This window comes from Pelobates fuscus, chromosome 5 (genome assembly GCF_036172605.1).
Source record: "Pelobates fuscus isolate aPelFus1 chromosome 5, aPelFus1.pri, whole genome shotgun sequence".
Taxonomy (NCBI): Eukaryota; Metazoa; Chordata; class Amphibia; order Anura; family Pelobatidae; genus Pelobates; species Pelobates fuscus.
Genome location: NC_086321.1, coordinates 186,136,428 through 186,160,644, shown reverse-complemented (window position 1 = coordinate 186,160,644; position 24,217 = coordinate 186,136,428). Strand labels below are relative to the sequence as shown.

Below are 24,217 nucleotides of genomic sequence, written 5' to 3'. Positions count from 1 at the left end.
GGAAGTTAGGAGTGCAGCCAGTTCTTGGTAGCTCTGTGCTTTGTGTGATATCCCATTGTAGGTAAACAATATCGCTCTCGGGTTCCCCCATCGGTAGGGCAGTTCTCTTGCGCGGAGGTGGATCAGTAACGGCTGCATTGTTTTCCGCCAGATAAGCGTGTTTTTGGTAATGTCCTGGAAGAAAGACAGGTTGTTGCCCTCAAACGAGAAGGGAGTCTTTCCCCGCAGTGCAGACAGGAGTGCTGCTTTGTCCGACATACCCTGAAAACGCAGGATGAGGTCTGCTGTAGCGGTTGCTGGAGCTCGGGTCGGCTTCGGCAGTCGGAACATTCCGTCAAGCCTCAGGGACTTTGCCTGTTTCGGCGGGAGCAGAACGCCCAAGAGTCGTCTGATGTAGTGGGGTAGCTCAGTGAGGCTGATTGAGTCGGGTATTCCCCTTACTTTTAGGTTGTGTCGCCTCCTTTGGTCCTCCATGACATCCAAGCGGTCTGCTGTAACCTGTTGCTGTGTCACCAGGTCAGCCATCTGCTTTTCCACCTTTGTCAATCTGGAGTCCTGGTTGCTCGCATTAGTCTCCAGCTGGGTGATTTTCGTCCTTGCCCCTTCTATGGCCGCTTTATAGCCGGCCATGTCGGCAGAAAGGTCCTTTCTCAGCTCAGCCAGCATCTCCTTAAGTTGGCTCACTGTGACCGGGTCTCCGGGTGTTTTGGACCCCGTGTTGCGGCTTGGCATCGGCCCAAAGGACGCTGCCTCCATGCGGTCCGTGTCAAAGTCGCCCGATGAGTACGATGCAATATCCTCCTCCAGCGCCATCTTGGACCATGCGACCTGTTGTGTGTTCCGCAGCATTTCGCCAATATCCCGTCCGGGAGGGCTTTTGTCGGCCTTTGTCTTTTTGGACTTTCTGCCCATGTTCCACCTTGCTTCCGTGGTCGGGTTTACGGGTATTTTACCGGTAATTTTCCCCGTTTAGAGTCAGTGAAAGTTATTTGTAGTCGGAGCTCACAGAGATGCGTCCGCTCCGTTGCGCTGCTGGCTCCGCCCCCCCTTTAAATTTATTTTTAACACATTTTTTTAAATTTATTTTTAACACATTTTTTTTTAATTTAACACCCCCCCCTCCCCCAGCCTCCTTACCTTTGGGAATGCTGGGGAGGGGGGGTGTCTCTTCTTCCCTGGTGGTCCAGTGGCTGCTGAGCGATCGGGCGGCACTGCCTGGCGGGCGGCCGGGCAGCCGGCCGGCGAGGGAGCACTTCCCCTGAGGTGTCTGCTCAGCTCCCTCGCGCGCCTCAGAGTGATGCTGGGAGCCGGAATATGGCGTCATATTCCGGCTCCGCCTCCCAGCCTCACTCTGCGGCGTGCGAGGGAGCTGAGGAGACAGCTCAGGGGAAGTGCTCCCTCGCCGGCCGCCCGCCCGCCCGCCAGGCAGTGCCGCCCGATTGCCCAGCAGCCCGCCGGCATGCCTTGTTTGCCTCGCGGCTAATACGCCCCTGCATACGTGCACATATTTTGTCATGTGTGACTAGTGCTAGTTCATGTGAAACTGAGATTAGTGGGTGTATGAGAGAGGGGGGGGGAGACTGACAAAGTTTACAGTAAGTTTTTAAATGTTTATTCCATATGTTTTCTTCCTTAATTTTAGTTTGTTTATTTGTGTAAGTATCTGCTTGCTGGTAAAAAGAAAAGTGATGCATGTCCCTTTAGCAATGGAATAATACATTGAATATATTGTTTATTTCAATTGGCATTCCATTGCACTCTCTGAATTTGATACATCTCAAGCATTTAAGGCAGGGGTAGTCAACTTTGGGATTTTGGAGGAGCTAAATGCTAAAGTGAACATGCCACCACTGGACCACCAGGGCTTGCAGCATTATGTCACCCCTGCCTGGTAAAATGTAAGAAGAAGAGAGGGGGCAACATTAAGATGTATTTATTTAAAAAAAAAAAAATCCCTCCTTTCGAAAAAAATAAATAAATAAATTAAATTGCACTTGAGGGCGGTAGGTGTTAAAAGGTTGACTACCCCTGATTTAAGGAAAGCAGTACTCTCCAATGGTTCATAATGCAAGTTCCTTCAATCAAACCCAGATCCAATTTCTTTTGTTATTGGGAATGTGGGGCCCAGGCCCATCTGGCCCACATTATTGGCTTTACCCTCCTGATTGCAGCATCAAGACCACAGTAGGTAGAGAGTATACACAATATGAAAGTGGGGACATAGAGATAGTGAATGTATACAGTGTGATAATTTTCCTTGTACAGAACAAACAAATGATTTAAGGGCTAAACAGGAAACTATTGCAAACTTCCCAAAAAACAATTGTCTGGAAAAAACTTTAGAATTCCAAGGAAATTTCAAATCTTAGGCCAAAATAGCTGAACTATAACATTTGGCACAGTACTCAGTCCTTAAATTTTAAATTCACTTTAGGGAATAACGCTGTCAGTCTTGATCCAGAAGGTAGCACCACTAAAGTGGTAGAGAGTCTGTCGGACTAGGTCTGTTCTTGTACCTATTCCAGAATATGATTACTGATTGAGAGATGTGTATCAGGATCATTATCTTGGGTAATCAAATTTTGTGTAATTTTTGCTTCGATGTAACTAGATAAAAGAATCAGCTTTTGATGAGCAGCGAGGAGGAGGACATGTTGGCCTTTACTCTCTGCTCTCTAAATACCGCTCGAACAGCATCTCTGGCTTCTACTGCTACCCGAAGTGCTCCAATGACTTGGCTTTGATCCAGAACATTGACAACTAGAGGAACAGACAAGAACATTTTACCATTAATACAGTTATTTAAAGAACTAAGCTTAGGTTTTCTCTATAGGTCTTTGCACTCACTTTGTAAAGTTTCTTCAACAGGGTCCACAGATCTTCTTAGTAGGTACTGCAGGTCTAAGAAAGCATACCCCAAATCACGGCACTCCTCGTCCTCTTCATTAATGGGGTCACTCACTACTGTAAATTGCAGTCTACAGGCCAGCATTCAGAGAAGTGCACTTACATCAACACAATTGCAAAAATCTATATTAAACATTCAACCCTCAAAATAACATTTTTTAAACATTGAATTATAGGGTATTCCATTTGTATAAATTGAGTGTTTTACCCTAATCCTTAGGCTTTGAAGCACAGTCTAATATGAATATTTTCCTCTGGCTGCTATAAACATATCTTTATTGCATTTGCAATCCCTAGATTGTCCCTCAAATATATTATGTGTCCCCTAATTTGTTTATTTATCTATCATTTATGTTTTTTTTTTTTTTTTGCTACTTTATTTTAATAGAATTTTTAACATAATATATAATGAAAAATGTGAAGCCATTCTGTTGGGTAACAGTAGAATAATACATTATGTGAGTTACATACTTATTTTGGCCATTTCATTCTATCCTCTGAACAAGTGTATTTTATGTTTTAAACATTTTTTATTTCACTTCATAGCATTGTCTCCACAAACATTTTCATTTTTATATATGATCTATATCTTAATCTTTACGAGACTCTAAAGGTTTATACTTGCTGCAAGAGACTTTAGCTATCGTTTTTACTCTGCGTATACTGCGCTGCATCTTATTGTACTTTTAATAGTATTTAAATATTGAATTTGTTTTATTTACAGTCTAATTTGGTGGAGCTAATTCCCTTGTAAAATGGGCAGTAATGAGAAATAATTTAAGAAGTGAATTGCTTTTCTCGTATCGCAGCATACCTGTGTTTCTGCCTTGATGGATCTGACCCTCTAAGGAGCATGTAGAGGAACTGTCTCCGTTCCATGTGTTCCTCTCCATCCAGGTGGATCACTGAAGAAAGAAAATAATATGAAAACAAGTCCTTGGGATATGTAGAGGAAAAGACACGTATTGTCAGGCACATAATATGTGGAAACATAGAAAAAGAGGGTGATTTGATAGATATATACTCTCCAAATACTTTGCTGGATACTTTACAGTTTTTTATGGTGTCTAAGGAGAATTATCACTTCACAATATTTTTCATATTATCATTATTACTTTTTTCTTATATTTAACAAACGTGTGCGGGGTGTGAAAAATAAAATGATATGCCGAAATCTACACTATGTAGCTTACACTGAGTGCCTCCATCTTGAGGCCCTGTCAGTCATACATCAGCTCTGTCCTTTTCTGTCCTCCAGCATAGTATATGGAGGAAAACAAACAGAAACAATGATTATGGCAATCCTCCTCCAGTAACCATGTCACGACTAAATTGGATTGTGATGACAATTTTTAAATCTTACCTATACTTTATAGGTGAGTTACAATGTTTCATTAAATAGTTTAATTTACTTTAAATGAGCAATATGTATTGTAACTATTCAGATAACTGTGTAATCTTTCTGGGGAGACTATCTTCCGGTGTTTATTTGGTACAATTTGCTAGATATGCCAGATTTGTTCTTCTATTGCCTAACTGCCATGTTTGATTATACACCATTTTTCAGCAATGCACAAATCGATCATCTTCCTGCCACTTTTTCAGACAGAAATGTTTTCTATTTCACCTCTCTTGTTTTCCCAACACTTTCAAATTGGTGGTTTAAAGTGGATATTTCTCCAAAAACTGGCAGAATTTACAATGTCAAAAAACATCACGTTTTAGAGCGCTTTTAGAACACGTTAATAAATAAGATCAAAATAATGAGGACATTTGTCCTTTTCAGAACATCCTGATTAATATCCTCTATCTCCATCCTCATTTGCAAAGTAAACCCTGGCTCTTGTTATGTCATTTGCTACATCTTTACTATAAAGTTAAAAGAAAACAGAGCACCATTTGAGAAAAGGATAACAGAAGGTATAAGTGTTTTGCAATGGTTTATTTAATGGTGTAAATTCAATAAAAGTCACAGTATACGAGAAACATATTACACACCTTTGCTGAAATGGAAGTATACCTCTTCACCCCTACTGGGCTTGTGTAGTGACAGAGGGGTCTCTGTTTCCTCCAGGGGTACACCTGGGAAACGAAACTCCACAAAGACTCTCTGCACGGTTTCATCAGCTACTACATCAGAATAGGGATCTAAGGTAAGAGAGGCAATCTCCACCCGAATCTTTGAAGAAGCCTGTAATAATAGGGGGAAACAGAGACTTTCAGTAGAAAAGGCTACCATCAGGTGGACACAGCTGAAACAGGTGCATGGAGCCCAGTATCCCTAATATATATATACAGCTGATTGTCCCCAGTCAATTGTTGGCTTTAGTTGGGGGGGCAGGAGACTTAAAGCTTCTACCTCCGGAGGGTCCTCTCTCTTTTGTGTCAGAGTGTTGTCGCAGCTTACAATGGCAATGCTCCCATACTACACAACACAAACATATCTTGAACAATGTCTACAGAAGTCTCAGGAAAACAACAATCTGCAGCAAATTATTGGTCCTATAAAGGTTTACAGATTTTATAGCAATGGATTCCATTCTCCAGGCCTTCGTCATTTTTTTAATTCATATTTTCTTAAATTTTAAACTGCAGTGAGTACCCCTCTTCTGTGCCCTCTTTTACTCCCCTCCTGCACCCTCTTTAGCCCCCCCTTCACCTTCTATGCCCTCTTCCCCTTCTGTGCACTCTTTAGCCCCCTTCACCTTCTGTGCCTTATTTTGCCCTTTTCCTGTGTCCTCTTTAGCCCCCTTTCACTTTCTGTGCCATTTAGCCCCCCTCCCATCCTATCCTGTGCCCTTCTTTATCCCTGTTCACCTTCTGTGCCCTATTTTGCCCTTTTCCTGTGCCCTCTTTTGCCCCTTTTAGCTCCCCTCCACTTGTGTGCCTTCTTTTGATCCCTTCCTGTGCCCTCCTTAGCCCCCCTTCTGTGCTTACTTTTGCCTGCTTTAGCTTCCCTCCTCACCTGTTCTCTTCTTTAGCACCCCTCCCCTGTGCCCACTCAGCCTCACTTGCTCAGCAGGTGGACCGCGGTAGGGGAGATTCTGTTCCCCTACCCGGACTGACAGGAAGCAGTTCTGTGCCCTCTGTGAGCACTTCCTGTCAGACCAGGTAGGGGAACAGAAGCTCCCCTACCGTTGTCTGTCTGCTCGTTCACGCTACATGCTGTGCAGTGCGCTCCCCTCCTTCCGGTCACCTGGAAATTGCACCCCACGCACCCCCAATGAGGACAAAGAGACTCAGGTCACCATTTTTAAAGGGCAATTGGAAAAATCCATGGTGGGGAGAAAGTGCCCACCCTTGTCCCTCCCTGCGGATGCCCATGCTCCCAGACAAAGTTCAGCCTCTCTTTGTTCTGAGGACCCTAGTAAATAGCCTGTTTGTGAATAGGACTAACTGGGGTAGGTTTAAAATGAGATATTTGAAGTGCTACGGGGGAATCTTATCATATCCTATCAAGCGTTTAATGGAAGTTTTACATTGCAAGGGCATAAAAAGTGTAAGTCCCTCTCTATCCCCCAACAATGAGTGTCTATTATTTGCTATAGGTTGGGGAGCCCATCTCAACTCAAACTGGGCTCAACAGGTGAAGAAACTTCATTCCAATCTAAAAGAGTTGATAACAATTTACAAGGCTCTGAACGTCTTTCTACCATTGTTACATTGATGTAGAATTATTAAAAACCTGTATTGAACCTGTGTTGAATTTTTGCACTAACTCCATTTTAAACCACATTACCTGACAGATCCTCCATTTTAAACTACATTACATGACAGAATTTCCTAACAGCATTTAGTATAATGAATAGAGACTGTATTTTCTAGAAAGACATGACTAACCCCGGAATTATTGAATCTCCTGTAACATGCAACAAAGTATAGCCAAGGCCATGGGAAGCTGGCCTAATGAAATGTTCTATTCATAAAAAGAACCCTGAACCTGACCACGAGTCTGACATCACTAACTGCGCAAAATGACACCCAAGCCCCCCTTCCCACGAGTAAGCCTCGTGCTGGGTAAGATGGCGCTTGAGCCATCTGTCCACACCCGTGTCCAGAACAATACCACCTCCCGGTGGGAGGACACCTAGCTAACCACTTAGTTCTTGAGCCAATTAATAATATTGATGGGTGGACATTGACATTGCCACTTAACATTTAATCCAATTAATGATGTTTATTTACTGATATCTTGATATTCAATGATGATGTAATTTTGCTCTTATAAGGGTCTGCGAGCCCGCTTTTAATCAGATGCCATTAAATTTTCTCGAAGTTATTTTAACCTGAACTCCGTGTGTCAGTGTGAATTTACTTCTGCGTATACGCAATTTAATCATCTCAGATTTGGACAGGAACAGATAGATATTTAAACATATTTGTTTATTTCTAAATTAATCTACATCAATTTGGCGCATCCAACGTGGGGCACCGGGCTATGGCCTCTGGCCGGTAAGCCGTCCTAAGGAAGACGCTGTTGGATGGAGGAATCCGGGGGGAAGGAAAGGAGATTGATCACCTCCCTGTACACGGTAGAGACTACTGCAGAGCCTATCCGGTATGTTCCAGCCCCTTTGATTGACCCGTCCAAGTGTCTGTGACTGCTACCGAGAGGACATCAAAGACAGGTAATATCTTGCCCGGTGCCTTATTGTTACCCACTTGTTTACCCAGATTTAGTCTATCTGTTGCCTGGGTGTGTTTGTATTGGCCTGTCTCTAGCTTAAGTGCCCGGGTAGAGTGTTTATCTGTGTACCCCTTTTGGGATAAAGGGGGGTGGACCTGTGGGTGTTTGCCTGGGGGTCCTCTGTTGCCTGTTTACTCCTTTTAGGAGCCACGTGGCTGTGGCTGTAGGGAAAAAGGGGGGTGGACCTGTGGAAGTTTTCCTGGGGGTCTTCTTTGCCTGTTTACCTCTTTTAGGTGCTGGGTAGCTGCAGCAGTAAGGAAAAAGAGGAGGGGGGAATCTGTGGAGGGGTGTAGACTCATTGCTTCCTGGGGATTCCCCATGGTGTCACTTTGATAGCCTAGCTAGCCTCATTGTGCACATAACTCTGCTTGCAGAGAGGTGGTACCCTCCAGCTTCGAGCGCTGAGGCTGGTGGAATTCCAATTTTATTTGTGGCAGGTGGATTCAAGCAGGCATTGCTGTCTCCAGCACCACGTGGTAGTGAGACTTATGGGTGGGTCCGTAGGGGCGCTACGAGGGTGAGGATAGTGGTGGCCACACTTAGTGGACTGCTGTAACAAGGGAGGCTATACAGGATTCGGGTCGGAGATGGTTGCTGTTTCCTGTGGCCGCTGGTAGTGAGACTTGAGGAAGTCGTTCTCCGAGCGGGGACACTACGAGGTTGAGGGAGGTGGCTTTAGTCACATGAGTAAAGGAAAGGGATTACTGTTGAATTTATGTGAACTGTGATGCATGCACTGTATTTCAATTGAATTGTTGTTTTTTGTTTAATTGGGAGTCATTCAAACTCCTGTGTCTGTCTCTAAATTTCACTTTACTTTTACTTTTACTCTACTTCCTGTGTTATTTACACTATCCACTCCTATTTCTCTTGTGAGAGAAGTGATTGGTCACACACTTCTCACATCGCTCCTAGGCGGGATTAGTGACTAGTCTACGTTTTGGGAAGACGCACTTGGGGGGACCCACCCTTCCGAGTGGCAGTCGAGCATTGTAGACGTTCTGTTTCATTTTCCTTTCCCTATATCTGGGATGCCTTTTATAGGGGGATATGGGACAGGGATTGAGTAAGCCCGGTAAGGGCTGGTTAGCGTGTGATCTAGTTGAAGATAGAGAGGGTGAGGAAATGGTTAAGGGGGTTGAAAAGATTGCTAAAGTGTGTAAAATTGCTGTGCCTTCATGTGGTAGATTGCAGCCAGAAAGCTGGCGTAGATTACTGACAGAGAAGAAAGGCAAGCTTACAGATAATGATTTATTACGTACTGCTGAAGCATGGTACAGAGTAGCGATAAGGTTGGGTTGAGGAAGAAATAGATCACAAAGGTGTAAAATTGTTTGTGTATCATAATAATTGTGTTGCTGGGGCATTCCCTCAGCCAGCGCCCCAAAATGGCGCCCAGGGGATGTCCATCCCCAAGGTTCAGTCAGCAATAAGTGACAGCCAGCTGACCATGTTCCCCACTCCCAATCCTCCCATCACCCATCCCGTCATTTCCCCTGTTTGTCCGGTCCTGAATTCTGATGGATCATTATTTTCCCCATCATCATCCCTAACATTCCCATCATCCTCATCCATCCCTGCACTACCTTCTCTGCCTAATCCAAGCATTTCATCCGCCATTCCTTCTCTACGCTCTCTCTCCGTCAATAATCCTACCCTCCCATCTGCATCCACCCAGTTCTCTAACCCCTCCTCATCCGCTGCTGTCATTCCTACTACACCCGCTCCGGCCCCTCCTACTACACCCACCTCTGCTAATCTCTCTCCGCTCTCTCTCCTTCCCACCCCTCCCACAGCCCAGGTTCCCACCCCTTCAGTTTCATATCCGTATCCCGGATGTCCCACCTCCTTCCCTAATCCCTGCCCAACTAACCCACCCTCCCCAGGTTCCGCCCAAAACCCTACCCAGTTGTCTTGGCCCTACCCCTTCCCTTACCCCTGCCCTATCCAAACCAAGCCTACTTCCTTTCCCAAGCCACTCCCCAGACCCCGGTCATGCCCAATCCGGCACAGTCTGCCCCGGATGTGCCCACATCCAACATGGCCGCCACTTCTTCCCTTAACCCTAACGCAGCTTCCTTTCACGCCTCCAATATGGCGGCCCCCAGTCATCCAGCACCCCTAATGCCGGTACTTCCCGGTGATTACTCACCCCAAGCTCATAATCTACTGGCCACTCCAGCTTCTGGGATTCCCTCATTTCCCCCGGTTCTGACACCTCAAATGGCCCCATTACTCAGAGGGGTCCAGGTCACAGATGAAGATGAGTATGAGGAGGGATCCCAGGGCTCACAGGATGCCACGGGGCCCCCGCCCCGCCGTTCCCTCGATGATCCTTTCGGACATACGGGCCGGGGGGATCGGGCCCTTCCTAAATATGTAGCTTTTAATCCTACGCAGGCTAGTGCCCTGATGAAATCACTCCCTGACCCAGAAAAGCAACCTTTGCCTTTTTACCGAGGAATAGTTCAAATTCAAAAGACTTATTCTGCAGCATGGCGTGATTTACTGAGCATTTGTGCTATTAAAGCCGGGGATGCATACTGGCCCAGCATGGCCCGCCACCTCAGTACAGATCTGCTTATAAGTGACATTGATTACCCCTCCGGAGTAACTTTTTGCAACCAACTAAAGGAGTGGGCAAAGGACAAACTTGCAGATCAGGCTGCTGGCCTTACTGATATTGTGCAAGACAAAGGAGAATCAGTGGAAAGGTTTCATGCAAGACTGTTTCAAATGTTTACAGATTTGGGATTTGATCTTACAGACAAGATCCATTCTCAAATGCTGTCTGGTGCATTTGTCCAAGGTGTTAAAGACTCCATACGCAAGGGAATCATTGCTGCACGCCCTGAATATAAGGTAGTCCCTCTGGATACCTTACTCTTAGTTGCTAGGGGTCTGGAATCTGCCCAGACTCCTAGAAGGCCCAGTTCAGCTCCTCTCATGGTGTCCCGCACCGGACCTGTCCCAAAAGGCACCAAACCCGAGGATGGACATTGCTTTAATTGTGGTGCTAAAGGACATTTCAGAGGTGAATGCCCAGAGCCCAAGAAAGAGCCCAAGAAAGTGACAAAGGCTGCACATGTCCCCAAAGCCCCAAAAACAGTTCCAATTGTTGAGGAACCAGATGATTAGGAAATTGGCAAGCCTGTGTCATTAACCCCTGTCATGGCAGTGTCTTCAGGGGATAAGGGGGGGCCACTTGCCACTGTGACTCTACCCATTGAAGGACAACCTACTACATTTCTTGTTGACACAGGTGCAGCCCGAAGTGTTCTACGAGAACAAAACCTGCCAGACCCATCATTTCTGTCAAATATCGATGTCTCTTGTGTAGGAGTGGATGGCCAACCAAGACACAATCCCTTAACAACTCCATTACGAGTTGGCAACTACCCTAGCTTGCTTGCTCGTTTTGTGGTATCCTCCACATGCCCAATTAACCTGTTAGGCGCTGATGTCCTCTCACGCCTGCAGGCATCTATCATTTTCACTCCAGATGGACAAGTAGAACTGTCTACTCCTCTATCTGTATCAGACACCTCAGCCTTGTGCTCCCTGCCTTTGATGCTCCATCTAGAAGAACCCCACGGGGAAGCAAAGGAACAGAGGTCCAATTTCCCGCATTCACTAAAGACAAAGGTACCTGCAAAACTATGGTCCTCAGGCCCAGAGGACATAGGTCACCTAAAAGTTCCACCTGTGGTGGTAAAGCTCATTCCAGGAGCTAAGTTACCAAGAAAACCACAATATCCTTTAAAACCAGCTCAAGCTGCAGCTATCTCCAGTCAAATCAAAGCACTCTTGGAGAAGGGTGCTCTCGTGAAATGTGAATCAAAATGCAACACCCCATTATTTCCTGTGAAGAAGAAAACTCCAAAAGGTGAACCAGAGAAGTACAGAATGGTTCAGAATTTCCGTGCAGTCAATGAAGCAACACCCCTGGACACCCCTATTGTGCCTAACCCACACACTCAGCTCTCTGGGGTCCCACCCTCAGCAAAATACTTCACAGTCATTGATCTGGCCAATGCCTTCTTAAGTGTACCACTGGATCCAATTTGCCAATACCTGTTTGCCTTCACACATGAGATGCAACAGTATATATGGACTGTCATGCCCCAAGGGGCACAAAACTCTCCAAGTCAGTTTGCAAAGGCCATGTGCTCTATCCTTGATCCATGGCAAGCAGACCATCCAAAAGTTGTCCTGCTCCAGTATGTGGATGATCTACTGCTCTGTGGAGATGACATACCAACAACTGAAGAATGTTCAATTAGTCTCCTTTGCTATTTAGCAGAACAAGGATGCAAAGCTTCACTTCTCAAGCTGCAATTCTGTCAGCCTACAGTAATCTTCCTTGGGCATTGTCTATCTCAAGGTACCAGACATCTCACCCGTGACCGAGTCAGAGCAGTACTGGATATTCCACCTCCAAGGACTTCAAAATCTCTACATGCCTTCTTAGGCCTCATTTCCTACTGCCGAGCATGGATCCCAGAAGCCTCTCTGCTCATGCAACCACTCTATGATGCACTCAAGTCAGACCCATTCTGCCTGACCAATGAAGCACTGGATAATTTCAATACATTAAAACGTGCCATTGCATCTGCTCCTGCTCTAGGCCTACCAGACTATACCAAACCCTTCAAATTGTTTGTCTCTGAAAGACAAGGCCATGCTACAGGAGTCCTTACCCAAACAAATGACTTAAGAGGCCGTCAAAGGCCTATTGGATTTTTCTCCTGCCAGCTGGATATCGTGGCCAGAGGGACCCCTTCTTGCCTTAGGGCCGTTTTTGCAGCAAGAGAACTCATTGAAAGAACTGCAGACCTGGTCCTTGGCCACCCTCTAGTTGTCTTGGCCCCTCATGACATTTCTGCCATCATCAACCAAGTACAACTCAAGCATGTGTCTCCTGCAAGACACCTACGTCTCCAATGTCATACCATACAAAGATGTCAAGTTCTCAATCCGTCCACTCTTCTCCCACTACCTGAGGGAGGTATCCACTATGGGTTTATCATGGATGAAACCTACATCTACCTTCTTACTGGTACCATTAAGAAAATGCATCCTGATTTATCCTTTCATGATGGACAAACACCTCTCTGCGAGGGAGCAGGATATGCCTTCTGTACCATGTGGTACAAGCCAAACATCACTCCTGAACCTTGCTATGAAGATGAACTCTATCATCTGGTGGAGGTGAAACTCACTGCACAAGACTTCTACTGTGACTCTGAAGGCAACAGCATGGTCTTGATTCAACTGCCTTCAGAACTCAAATACTTGTACCATCATTGGGATACTGCTATTCCACATGTCCCTGTCACCAAGTTGAAAACAAAATCATGGAATGATCTTGGGCCCATGGCAAAATTATGGGCCACCATGTATGAATCACAGCTACAGGAAAATGGCATTGTCAAATACCCAACAACTGACCATCTTGAAGCATGGCCACGCCACTTCCTGGAAAATGAATTTCAAGATCTGGTCATAGTGAATGATTATGACCCAGAGACACCTCATGACTGTTTTGAACAGATGAAAATGGAGACAATACACTTACCAACTGTACATGAGAATCCATTAACAAATCCTGATTTCACTCTGTTTGTGGACGGTTCAAGGTATGCTGATGAAGAAGGAAAATACCACACAGGATATGCCGTAACCACAACAGATGAAGTTATCAAATCATCATCTTTACCACCAGCAATGTCTGCACAAGAAGCTGAATTGCAAGCCCTGACTTCAGCATGCAAAATCTCCGAAGGAAAACGTGCCAACATCTACACAGATTCAAGATACGCTCTGGGTGTGGCACATGACTTCGGCCTAATTTGGAAAACAAGAGGATTTCTTACCACTGCTGGTACACCAGTCAAACACAGCTCTGCAATCAAGGAACTAATGGATGCCCTCCTACTCCCTGAAGAAGTGGCCATCTTGAAAGTGAAGGCACATGGGAAGTTGGATACAGATGAAGCAAAGGGCTGATCAGGCTGCTAAGCAAGCGGCAAGAAAATTGCAGGAAGTGGATGAAGAAGTGTCCGGACACGAAGAAATTCCTATTTTTACCTTGCAGACCCTTCCTACTGACCGAAGAATCTTACGGGAACAGAAAGCTACAACTACCACCGAAGAAATACAGAAGTGGAAGAAGAAAGGAGCAGTCCTAAAGGATGGAGTATATTACAACAACTTTAGATTCTGCCTTCCTAAGAATTTATATCCAGCAGTTGTCCAATGGGCACATGGACCTGCACATCTGTCAAAAGACTTAATGGCCGCCCTCATACAAAAGTATTATGAAGCACCTGGAATCACAACATTGATCAACAGCTTCTGTAGGGCCTGTGTCATTTGTGCAAAATGCAACCCAGGAAAGCCAACCAAAGTGCCTTTGAAACACCTGGCTAAGCCCATGTACCCATTCCAGAGAATTCAGATTGATCACATACAAATGCCCAAGAGTGGGCCTCATGAATATGCACTAGTAATAGTGGACATGTTTTCAGGCTGGCCTGAAGCCTACCCAGTAACCAATATCACTGCAAAAACAACTGCAAGACGCCTACTTACAGATATTGTATGTAGATTCGGACTTCCAGAAGTCATTGAGAGTGACCAGGGCCCAGCCTTTACAGCAACAGTGACTAAAGAAATTTAGACTGCTCTGGGGGTGACCCTAGCTTTTCACACCCCTTACCACCCACAAAGTAGTGGCAAAGTGGAACGCATGAATGGCACCCTAAAAGCCAGAATGCTAAAAATGTCACAAGAAACAAAGATGCCCTGGCCAGAAAGCCTGTCAATAGCTTTATTCAGCGTTAGGCACACACCTAGAGGAAAGCACTCACTATCCCCATATGAGATTCTATTTGGGACTGCACCCAGACTAGGTTGTTATTACCCGCAACAGTTGCAGCTTCAAACTGATGTTTTAGTAGACTATGTAACTGAACTTGCAAATGCCTTGAACAAAATACATGCCCAAGTTTTCTCTTCAATTCCAGATCCTGAATCTGATACGGGTACCCACAACCTGCTTCCCGGAGATTGGGTTCTGGTCAAGAAATTTGTGCGGAAACACACCCTGGAACCAAGGTTTGACGGACCATTCCAAGTTCTCTTAATCACTTTAACCTCCGTCAAGTTGGCCGGCAGGCCACATTGGATCCACGCTTCCCATTGCAAGAAAGCTCCTGCCCCAGAGGAAGCAGATACCGCACAACCATGTACCTCTGGTACATCTTCTCCTTAGTTAGCCTAACTAAGACCCAGCAAGTAGCCATCACCAAAGATGCCAGTGGGTATACCTTCTGGTACAATTCTTCATGTACCCGTGTGGCTACTTATACTTTTGATTACTGTGACATTGTAGAATGCCCGTTCCCTACATCACAGATTCAAAATATCTATAGAGATATCCCTCATTCAAAGGACCCCTATGTTTGTGTAGTTGACAAACAATGGGGGCACAATTGTAACCATTGGGGGGCGGCGGGATGGAATGCCGGGCCTGCCTGGGGTTACAAACCAAAAAGTGCCTTATCTAAAGTAGATGATCATGGTAGATCCCTCCTCCAAAGAATGACCCTGAGGAAACCTGGAGGAGGCACACCCATGAAATTAATTCTAAATATTGAGCATCCCAGCCCAACAGATGCAGACCAGTATGTAATGGGAATGTATTGGAAGAAAGGTTCCTATAACAAATTAGGGCACTTCTACCTTAAAGATATGTGCCACTCTCCAGAGTGGCAAGGGGCCACCCATATGGTCTCAAATCCATTAAAACCACACATCCAGTCCTTTAAAGACATGATGGCCATTGCAAACCCCACCTTTGAAGATACCATGGCAGCTGAAACAGGTTTTAATGATGTTAATCTATGGTTGGAATGGATGAAATATAATGCCAACAAACATAACAGAACCGCATGCTATGTGTGCGGTGGTGCCCGGCCTCACTTCGGCACCGTACCTTTAACCTTGCCAGTAGATATAGAAGAATGTGTTTTGAGTCTTTTTGCCTATCACTACAATTTCAATAGGTCCCTCTGCAAAGCATGGACAGTGGAATATCCTCTCTTAGCCAAGGATGTCAAACCCCCAGATGGTGTTACAGTTTATAAAGGTAACTACACTTGTTATGCTAATTATGATGGAATTGGTAAATTCTTGGGTAACTTCTCCAAAGGGTATTGTGCCACCTACAGAACTGTCTCCATGAACCTGCTGCAATTCCATACTAGGTCATTGGGGGATATTTACTGGTTGTGTGGGGATTTACAGCTAAGATCCAGGATGGACAAGGAATGGTGGGGGGAGTGTACTCTAGCTAAAGCCATCATGCCTATACATATTATCTCTGACACACATGAGTCCAAACACACACCAACCAAGGTTAAGCGTGAAGCCCCAGTAAAAGGCAGTTTTGACCCTCACATTTACATTGATGCCATTGGGGTGCCTAGGGGGGTGCCCAATGAATTTAAAGCAAGAGATGAAGTTGCTGCAGGATTTGAATCACTTTTTACCATAGTTACTGCAAACAAGAATTTGAATTGGATAAATTACATTTATTACAACCAACAACGCTTTGTTAACTACACCAGGGATGCCCTCCAGGGATTAGCCGAACAGCTGCAGGCTACATCCCAAATGTCCTTCCAGAATAGAATGGCCTTAGACATGATTCTAGCTGAAAAAGGGGGTGTATGTAAAATTTTGCCCGACACCATGACATGTTGTACTTACATCCCAGAAAACACAGGCCCTAATGGTAAAGTCACCTTAGCCATAGAAAAATTAAATGAGCTCTCTGAAGAGTTAAAAAGGAATTCTGGGATAAAAGATCCCTGGGAAAGATGGTTTGGTTGGATGACAGGATAGCAAAAAGCTTTAATGCATATTGGTATGGCAATACTAATTTCTCTTTTTATCTTTGCTCTTCTCGTTTGTTGTGTCCTCCCTTGTCTGAGAAAATTCCTACAGAAGACTGTAGACCAAGCAACACCAACTTTTGCACATTTGGCAGTTGATGACCAAGATTTTCAAGATCTCAACTCACCCTGTATACCGCTGCAAACTATCCCTTTTATTGATAAAGTGCAAGAGTTCTAGGTAGGGACCAGCTTAGGGACAGCATCCGTCTGTAATGGGTAAAGTCTCCCGTGTGGAGAAGTGGTGGACAAGCCACCGTGGGCCACCCATGGGAGTGAAGCGTTCGAGAGCCATGCTGACGGATGAGTTAGCCTACTAGGGTCAGATTAAGGGACAGAATTGCACTTTGCATTAACACCTAGCTAGCGGCCACGGGGTTTCTGTGCCTTTGGGCTAACACGTCTTCTGGTATTAACAAATAAAGTTTATCTTTTTAGAATCTAACATTTCATAGGGGGGACTGATGTAGAATTATTAAAAACCTGTATTGAACCTGTGTTGAATTTTTGCACTAACTCCATTTTAAACCACATTACCTGACAGATCCTCCATTTTAAACTACATTACATGACAGAATTTCCTAACAGCATTTAGTATAATGAATAGAGACTGTATTTTCTAGAAAGACATGACTAACCCCGGAATTATTGAATCTCCTGTAACATGCAACAAAGTATAGCCAAGGCCATGGGAAGCTGGCCTAATGAAATGTTCTATTCATAAAAAGAACCCTGAACCTGACCACGAGTCTGACATCACTAACTACGCAAAATGACGCCCAAGCCCCCCTTCCCACCGAGTAAGCCTCGTGCTGGGTAAGATGGCGCTTGAGCCATCTGTCCACACCCGTGTCCAGAACAATACCACCTCCCGGTGGGAGGACACCTAGCTAACCACTTAGTTCTTGAGCCAATTAATAATATTGATGGGTGGACATTGACATAGCCACTTAACATTTAATCCAATTAATGATGTTTATTTACTGATATCTTGATATTCAATGATGATGTAATTTTGCTCTTATAAGGGTCTGCGAGCCCACTTTTAATCAGATGCCATTAAATTTTCTCGAAGTTATTTTAACCTGAACTCCGTGTGTCAGTGTGAATTTACTTCTGCGTATACGCAATTTAATCATCTCAGATTTGGACAGGAACAGATAGATATTTAAACATATTTGTTTATTTCTAAATTAATCTACATCAACATCACAAATGGGTGTTGATTCGTACAGACAATAGGGCAGTTGCAGCATATGTGAATCATCAGGGGGGCACCAGAAGCAAGCGTCTTCTTTCTGCGATGAAACCCCTCATGAATCTGGCTCAGAAACACCTCATGGGTCTAAAAGCTCTATACCTTCCGGAGGTAGACAACACCATAGTGGACTGTCTGAGCCGGAAAACCATTCATCCAGGGGAATGGAGTCTACACCCAGAGGTATTCAAGATGATTACAAGAAGGTGGGGCATACTCCAAATCGACCACATGGCAAACCCATCTCAATGGAATCTGGGAGCTTGGCTTTTGAAGGTCAACTTTATTAAAACAAGGCCTTTCGAATAAAGTGGTTGAAACTCTTCTTAAGTCAAGGAAAACGTCTACATGATCCTGCTATTAAAGAGTATGGGAAACATTCAAAGAATGGGCATGTTCTGAAGACTTTGACCATCTCAATCCATCCCATATTCAAATTCTGGATTTCTTACAGTCAGGTCTAAATAAAGGTCTTAGTCTAAGCACTCTTATAGTCCAATCATCTGCCTTATCTGCTCTTCACAATACATCCTGGGCAACACACCCACTAATTGCAAGACTTTTCAAAGTGGCAATGAGAATTAATCCTCTGTCAAAAAATTCCTCTCCACCTTGGGATTTTCCGTTAGTTCTACAATTTTTAACTGAACCACATTTGCTCCTCTCTCGCAGATTTCTACACATCTTACATCTTACCTATAAAGCATTAATTCTAGTGGTCATCACAACTGCTAAATGCATTTCTGAACGACAGGCTTTCTCATCACAAGACTCCCATACCTTAATATTCCATGACCGAGTAGTTCTTAAGCTTATGTAGAAATTCCTTCCGAATGTGGTATCTAATTTCCTTATGGGACAAGAAATAGTGTTACCATCGTTTATTGCTAATCTCAGGAAGAACTAAAACTCCAAGAATTAGATATACGGGAATATTTAATTCAATACCTGGAGACAGGGCTGGACTGGGAAAAATATTCAGCCCGGACATTTTTTTAATCACAGCGGCCCACTAAGAAGGGGGCGGGGCCAGATAAGGTGTGTTTTGTCATCACCAATGACAAGCACGCCCCCTCTCAAAGTGAGCATGTTGGTTCAATGCTCTTCCAGGGCAGACCATGCACAGAGCTCTGCTGAAGACCTCTAGAATAAGAAAAAAGCCCTGTATTTGTTCTGCACAGTGCAAGCAAATGTAATAACAAGCTTGCGCTATGTTTGCTTGCAACTTGTCTCTGGTGTCTCTATAAATGAGATGCCAGGAGAAAAAATTGCCAGGAAAGAATATTGTGCATGTGTTTGGAGCCTGCTTGTGGGAATGCGTGTGTGTAGAGTAAGCAGATTGTGGTGTGGCATTGTGTAATAAGGTCGGTTTTAGTCGTGCTGTGTTTGTGAGGCATGTGTGGCTAGGGGCTGTAGAGAGAGTGTGTGTGTGTAGGGGTTGTAGCAAGTGTGTGCATATGGGCTATAGTGTGTGTGTATCGGGGATGTAGTGTTTTAGGGGTTGTAGAGAGTGTGTGTTTAGGGAATGTAGTATGTGTTTGCTTACAAGGAATCTAGTGTATGTATAGGAAATCCAGTTTGGAAGTATTGTGTGTGTGTGAGTGGTGCAGTGTGTTAGGGGGTTCTGTGTGTATGTGTGAGGGGTGAAGTGTGTGTGTGTGTGTGAGGGTGCTGTGTGTGTGAGGATGCTCTGTGTGAGGGCCCTGTGTGTGTGTGTATGAGTGTGTGAGGGTAATATGTGTGTGTGAGAGGGAGCTTTATGTGTGAGAGTGCTGTGTGTTTGTGTATATGTTTGGAGGTATTGTGTTTTGGGGGGAGGCAGATTAATGCCACTGTATAAGAATGTATTTATTTAAAAAAAAAAAAAAAAAACCCCAATAAAAACCTTTCAAGCATTATATCCCCCCTCCCTTTTTACCTTTAGCTTGGGAGGGGGAACCGTGCTGCCATCCCTGTGGTGCTAGTGGTTAGTGAACTCTAGCCTGCGAGGCTAGAGTTCACTTTTGCGAGATCGGGGGCGTTGCCATGTCAACGCTCCAAATCTCGCAAAAAGAACTTGGCGGTGCTGCAAGATAGAGCTCCTCCGACTCCTCTCCTGTCTCCCTCCCAAGCTGGTGGCCGCTTGTTAGTGCTAGTGGGCTGCTGAGGGAGATCTTTAATCTCCCCACTGGCCTGTCATGGAATACAGCAGGGCCGGCGCTTGGATAGCACGGGCCCTGCATGGACCAGCGGGGATATCCTGCCCACAGGGCATTTGACAGTGTGCCGATGGCCAGTCCGGGCCTGCCTGGAGAGCACAAGAGAATTTAGGAAAACAGAGAAACTGTTTGTCCTACCATCCAGGAAAAGAGACGCATACCGGAATAATAACATATCTCCACCAGACAAGATTAGAGTTCACTCTACAAGATCATTATTCACTACTTGGGCAAATTGGGCAGAGGTGCCTCCAGATGAAATCTGCAAGGCAGCCACATGGTCTTCTCCAATGACGTTCCTTAAGCACTACAAATTGGACATGGCTTCCTCATCAAGAGCTGTTTTGTCTTCTGTTCACAAGTACAAATAAATCACAAATTTGGTGTTGCAACCTCTGTTGTGAAGGTTGTATTTGATCCACCCTTATTGTTTTCTTAAGATTAGGTATTACCCATAAGTGATGCTGCCATGACTAGCCAGGAATAAGGAAAATTTAAACCGTGCTTACCGTAATTTTCTTTTCCTGGCTATTATTCATGACAGCATCATGTTCCGTCCCAAAGTTAGCTTGATAATTGACTGGTGTGTGAAGGGAGGAGGGACCCTTTATACTCTAGGACTCATTTGAATTCTAGTTCCTGTCCTGTTCTGGTCCTGAGGGCGAAGTTACCCATAAGTGATGCTGCCATGAATAATAGCCAGGAAAAGAAAATTACGGTAAGTATGGTTTAAATTTTCCTTATTTCTAGGTCTTTTGTACCTATTTGATATACCCTTAGACATCTCTTGTCCCAAAGATCTGAAAATCTACTGAGCTGTATGCAGAATGGTAAGTTGCTGCCTACAGAAAGTCTGCACATAAACACTAGCTTTCTGCAGTTCTGCCATGAAAACCTTCATAATTGAATGACTTTGTCCCCAACTTCATTGGAAGAAATTTTAAAGAATTAGTATCATTCTTATTGTCTGTGATTGGTCAGAGATATCAGTATATTTGCTGCCAAAGTTAGTCAAGAAATTAAGCTGATTCTTCATACCATCACAAAAGCATTATGACAGACTACATAGGGACAAATCCCACCATTCCACTTTTGATTTATATCTACTTCTCACTACATATTCACAATGAAGAGCAGAACAAAACCAGAAACATTTGCTGAAAGAAGAAATGGGTTCCTGTCATGCATTACTACGGAAGTCACGCCAAAGATCCTTAAGATGGCAAAAAAATAATTTGGCCAGTATGTACTATGGCCATAAATATTTTTTATTAAATTCCCCTAAAATGTTAAAAAAAAGGAATAATTCTCAGTATTTATATGTAAAGTAGAATGCTAGAGAATGATTTTTATTTTATTTTTTACATTTTATAAGAATTTTTAACAATACAAAATTACTGGCTATAGTAAATAATGGCCAAATTCCTGATTATCTGTAATGTTCATGGGCTGAGACCTACTGGGGAGATCAACAATCTTCCAAACCACCCCAACACACCCTGCGCTGGGTCCCTGGAAGTTTGTGGCCTGCACCAACAGCTGGTGCAGTCCAAGTGTATTGCGTGCTACCATAAAAATGTTCTGATTCTTTAATTAGGCTGGGACCGGATGGACCAATTCAAGTGGTCTACACCTGCTTGAGGTGCAGACCAGATACCCACCCACTGGGATCAACATTCCTCCCTCCCTGGCACAAGGTAAGCAAAGTGTTCATAAACTTTTTGTACCATACCGGTCATGGAAAGAAGTATTTATATCTGTGCATATTAAACCATGGACAGACTTATTGTATACTATACATTGTATGTCCACTTTGTGATGTATTTTTCTTTTTTTCATGAAGGACAGAAGCAGGCTGTGGGGAGGACAGGAATGTGTAGGGGAGCTCAATGTTGTGTTTCTCTGTACAGTTGCATATCTCAAAATTAGAAGCTTTTAGCATCTTTTTCAATGTAGTATTAACTATAATTAGTGTTTTCAATTTTTGTGATTGCTATTTTTAATTATAACTGGTAGAAACTAGATTAGAAATGCATGACTTTTACTTGATGAATGCACCCTCTGTACTGCATGTATAAAAAACTGTTATAGCCTGTGTTGTGAAAATCTGTTATGCGTTTACCTGTGTGCATGGTGTGATTTTCTCTCTCAGCTGAGATTGCTTATAAATCTCAAATCCTCAGACAATTCAGACTTGCGTTCACATATCCTCATTATGTGTAACATCAGGATGATGATATTTAAATCATATGTAGATACAAAGGAAATGTTACTACAAGACATTTGACACACTCACAGTTTTTTGTGGAACTTGAGGATTAAGTATGATAATGTCATCATTGTCAGTACTTTGTGAATCTTCAGTGGACTGGTCACCTGGATAAGAAACAATGCATTGTTATTGGATCATGATAAAACAAATCTAAATGCTACCAGCCCTAACATGTTAGGTTACCTGCTTCCTTTGGAAAATGGTTTTCATTCATTTGCCCAGTTTCTTCTTTTCCTACATTTGAATATAAAGAGCTTGTATCCTGCTCTGATTGATTAGATTCTTGATCCGTTATATGCTCATTCTGTTCCTGTAGCCGGATTTCATCTCCCAGTTCAATTTCCTTTGAATGAACACTGTTATTCCAATATTTGTTTATTCTCTTGACAAATACATAATTTTGCTCTGCTTACATTCCCTTTATATGTCAATTAAACAGTACTAACCTCGACTTCCATGGTCATCTCATCCTTTTGATTTACAACTAAGGGGTCTGATCTCTGGATTAGCTCTTTTTTGTGGTAGGTCACCGGCTGATAATCTCTTCTTCCCCTTTTTATAGAGTTTGTGTCCCACTGAAGGTTCTCCTCTACTCTACGAGATTTGGAAGGCCTTGTTCTTCTTGACTGGACCTTTGGAGTATCTCTGAGTAACACTTTGCCTTGTGACAGTTTCTGTAAAAATGAAATAACAACCTTTTTCTCAATAAGCAGAGTATGAGATTCCGTCTCTAGACTAGGGATGCACAACCAAAAGCACAATAAAATGGTAGGTGATCACATGTTTGAACATTGTAAGGACTTTCTCTACTCCTTTCTGCCACCACTTTTCAAACCTGTTTTGGTGGGAGGTTATGACTTCTGGTCCCATTGACCTACCTTCCCTTGCCTCTTGCATGAGTCTGATGTATTAGCGGCTGATGGTTCCAGCCATTGTTAGCATAAACCAATGGGGAAGTAGAAGAAAAGAGATCTGTATCATTGGAGCAACAGTATTCCTAAACCTCTAGGAGGCCACTAAGCTCCTCGCAAAATGGTGCCTTTTTTGTGAGTCCTCCAGTTTTTAAAATCTTTTGTCCTTAAGCTCACTTTATTGTATGCCTTTGTCACAAAGATTGCTCATTGACACGTTAATCAGTGATGTATATATAATTAACCTCTGTTGTGTGCCCTTACTACAAGAGGTATGAAAATACAGACACACAAATATCCTTAATTGTAATATTGCACATACGTTTATTATTTCTAATGCTGAAAAACATAATCTTCGTATTATTTTCACTTATGTTCATGATCATACAGTTCATTGAGCTTTATAAATGTCCTAAATTTTCCACCATCTTGAATAAAAAAAAATCTGAAACCTGTTTTGGAAAATTTATTTTAATAATATTTGTGTAAAATGTAAGAAATCTCAATTACTACAGTCACAACAAAAGGTTTGTGTACCTGGATTTCTGCATTGATTATCTATATAATATTGTCTGATCTCTTGCTTGCTACAATTAAAGACAAAATCTAAGTAAAATAATAACAATAAAATACAAACAGCTGTACGTTTCAATTTTTTTTGTTGTTGAAGACATGGAGTAATCATTCACAGTGCTGGGTAGAAAAAGTAACATCACATCCTCCAATACTCTCAATGAATTCACAGTGTGAGAGACTGTTGGACGTGTTGAGCACAGAACAGCCACCCTCCATCCTAGAGAGGAAGGCAATTGGAGGATGGCTGAGGGAGAGATGAAATTACAGATGCCATCCACCTTCCCAAAAAAGAGGGTAATCAGAGTGCGCTGGCAGGGGAGAGCAGTGAGTGTACAGAGAGATGAAAGACTGACAGCAGCTATCAGACAGTGTATCAGCATACTGATATAATCACTGTGTGAAGCTACACTTCACCTCACATTGAAGCAAGGAAGCAGGGAAGCAGCAA

The 24,217-nt window shown here is 43.6% G+C and overlaps 1 protein-coding gene across 1 annotated transcript in view; it reads right to left on the bottom strand.

Moving 5' to 3' along the window:
- Positions 1 to 2,004: 2,004 nt before the first annotated feature.
- The window catches only part of RPGRIP1 (RPGR interacting protein 1), a 72,045-nt gene continuing 49,832 nt past the window's right edge, over positions 2,005 to 24,217 (bottom strand). The window contains exons 20-26 of the mRNA XM_063456507.1: positions 22,729 to 22,956; positions 22,466 to 22,625; positions 22,307 to 22,386; positions 4,906 to 5,098; positions 3,722 to 3,812; positions 2,848 to 2,978; positions 2,005 to 2,760 (exon numbers count right to left, since the gene is read on the bottom strand). Of these exons, the coding sequence (XP_063312577.1) occupies positions 2,621 to 2,760; positions 2,848 to 2,978; positions 3,722 to 3,812; positions 4,906 to 5,098; positions 22,307 to 22,386; positions 22,466 to 22,625; positions 22,729 to 22,956 (1,023 nt within the window). The 3' untranslated portion in view covers positions 2,005 to 2,620. The remainder of the gene's footprint in view (positions 2,761 to 2,847; positions 2,979 to 3,721; positions 3,813 to 4,905; positions 5,099 to 22,306; positions 22,387 to 22,465; positions 22,626 to 22,728; positions 22,957 to 24,217) is intronic.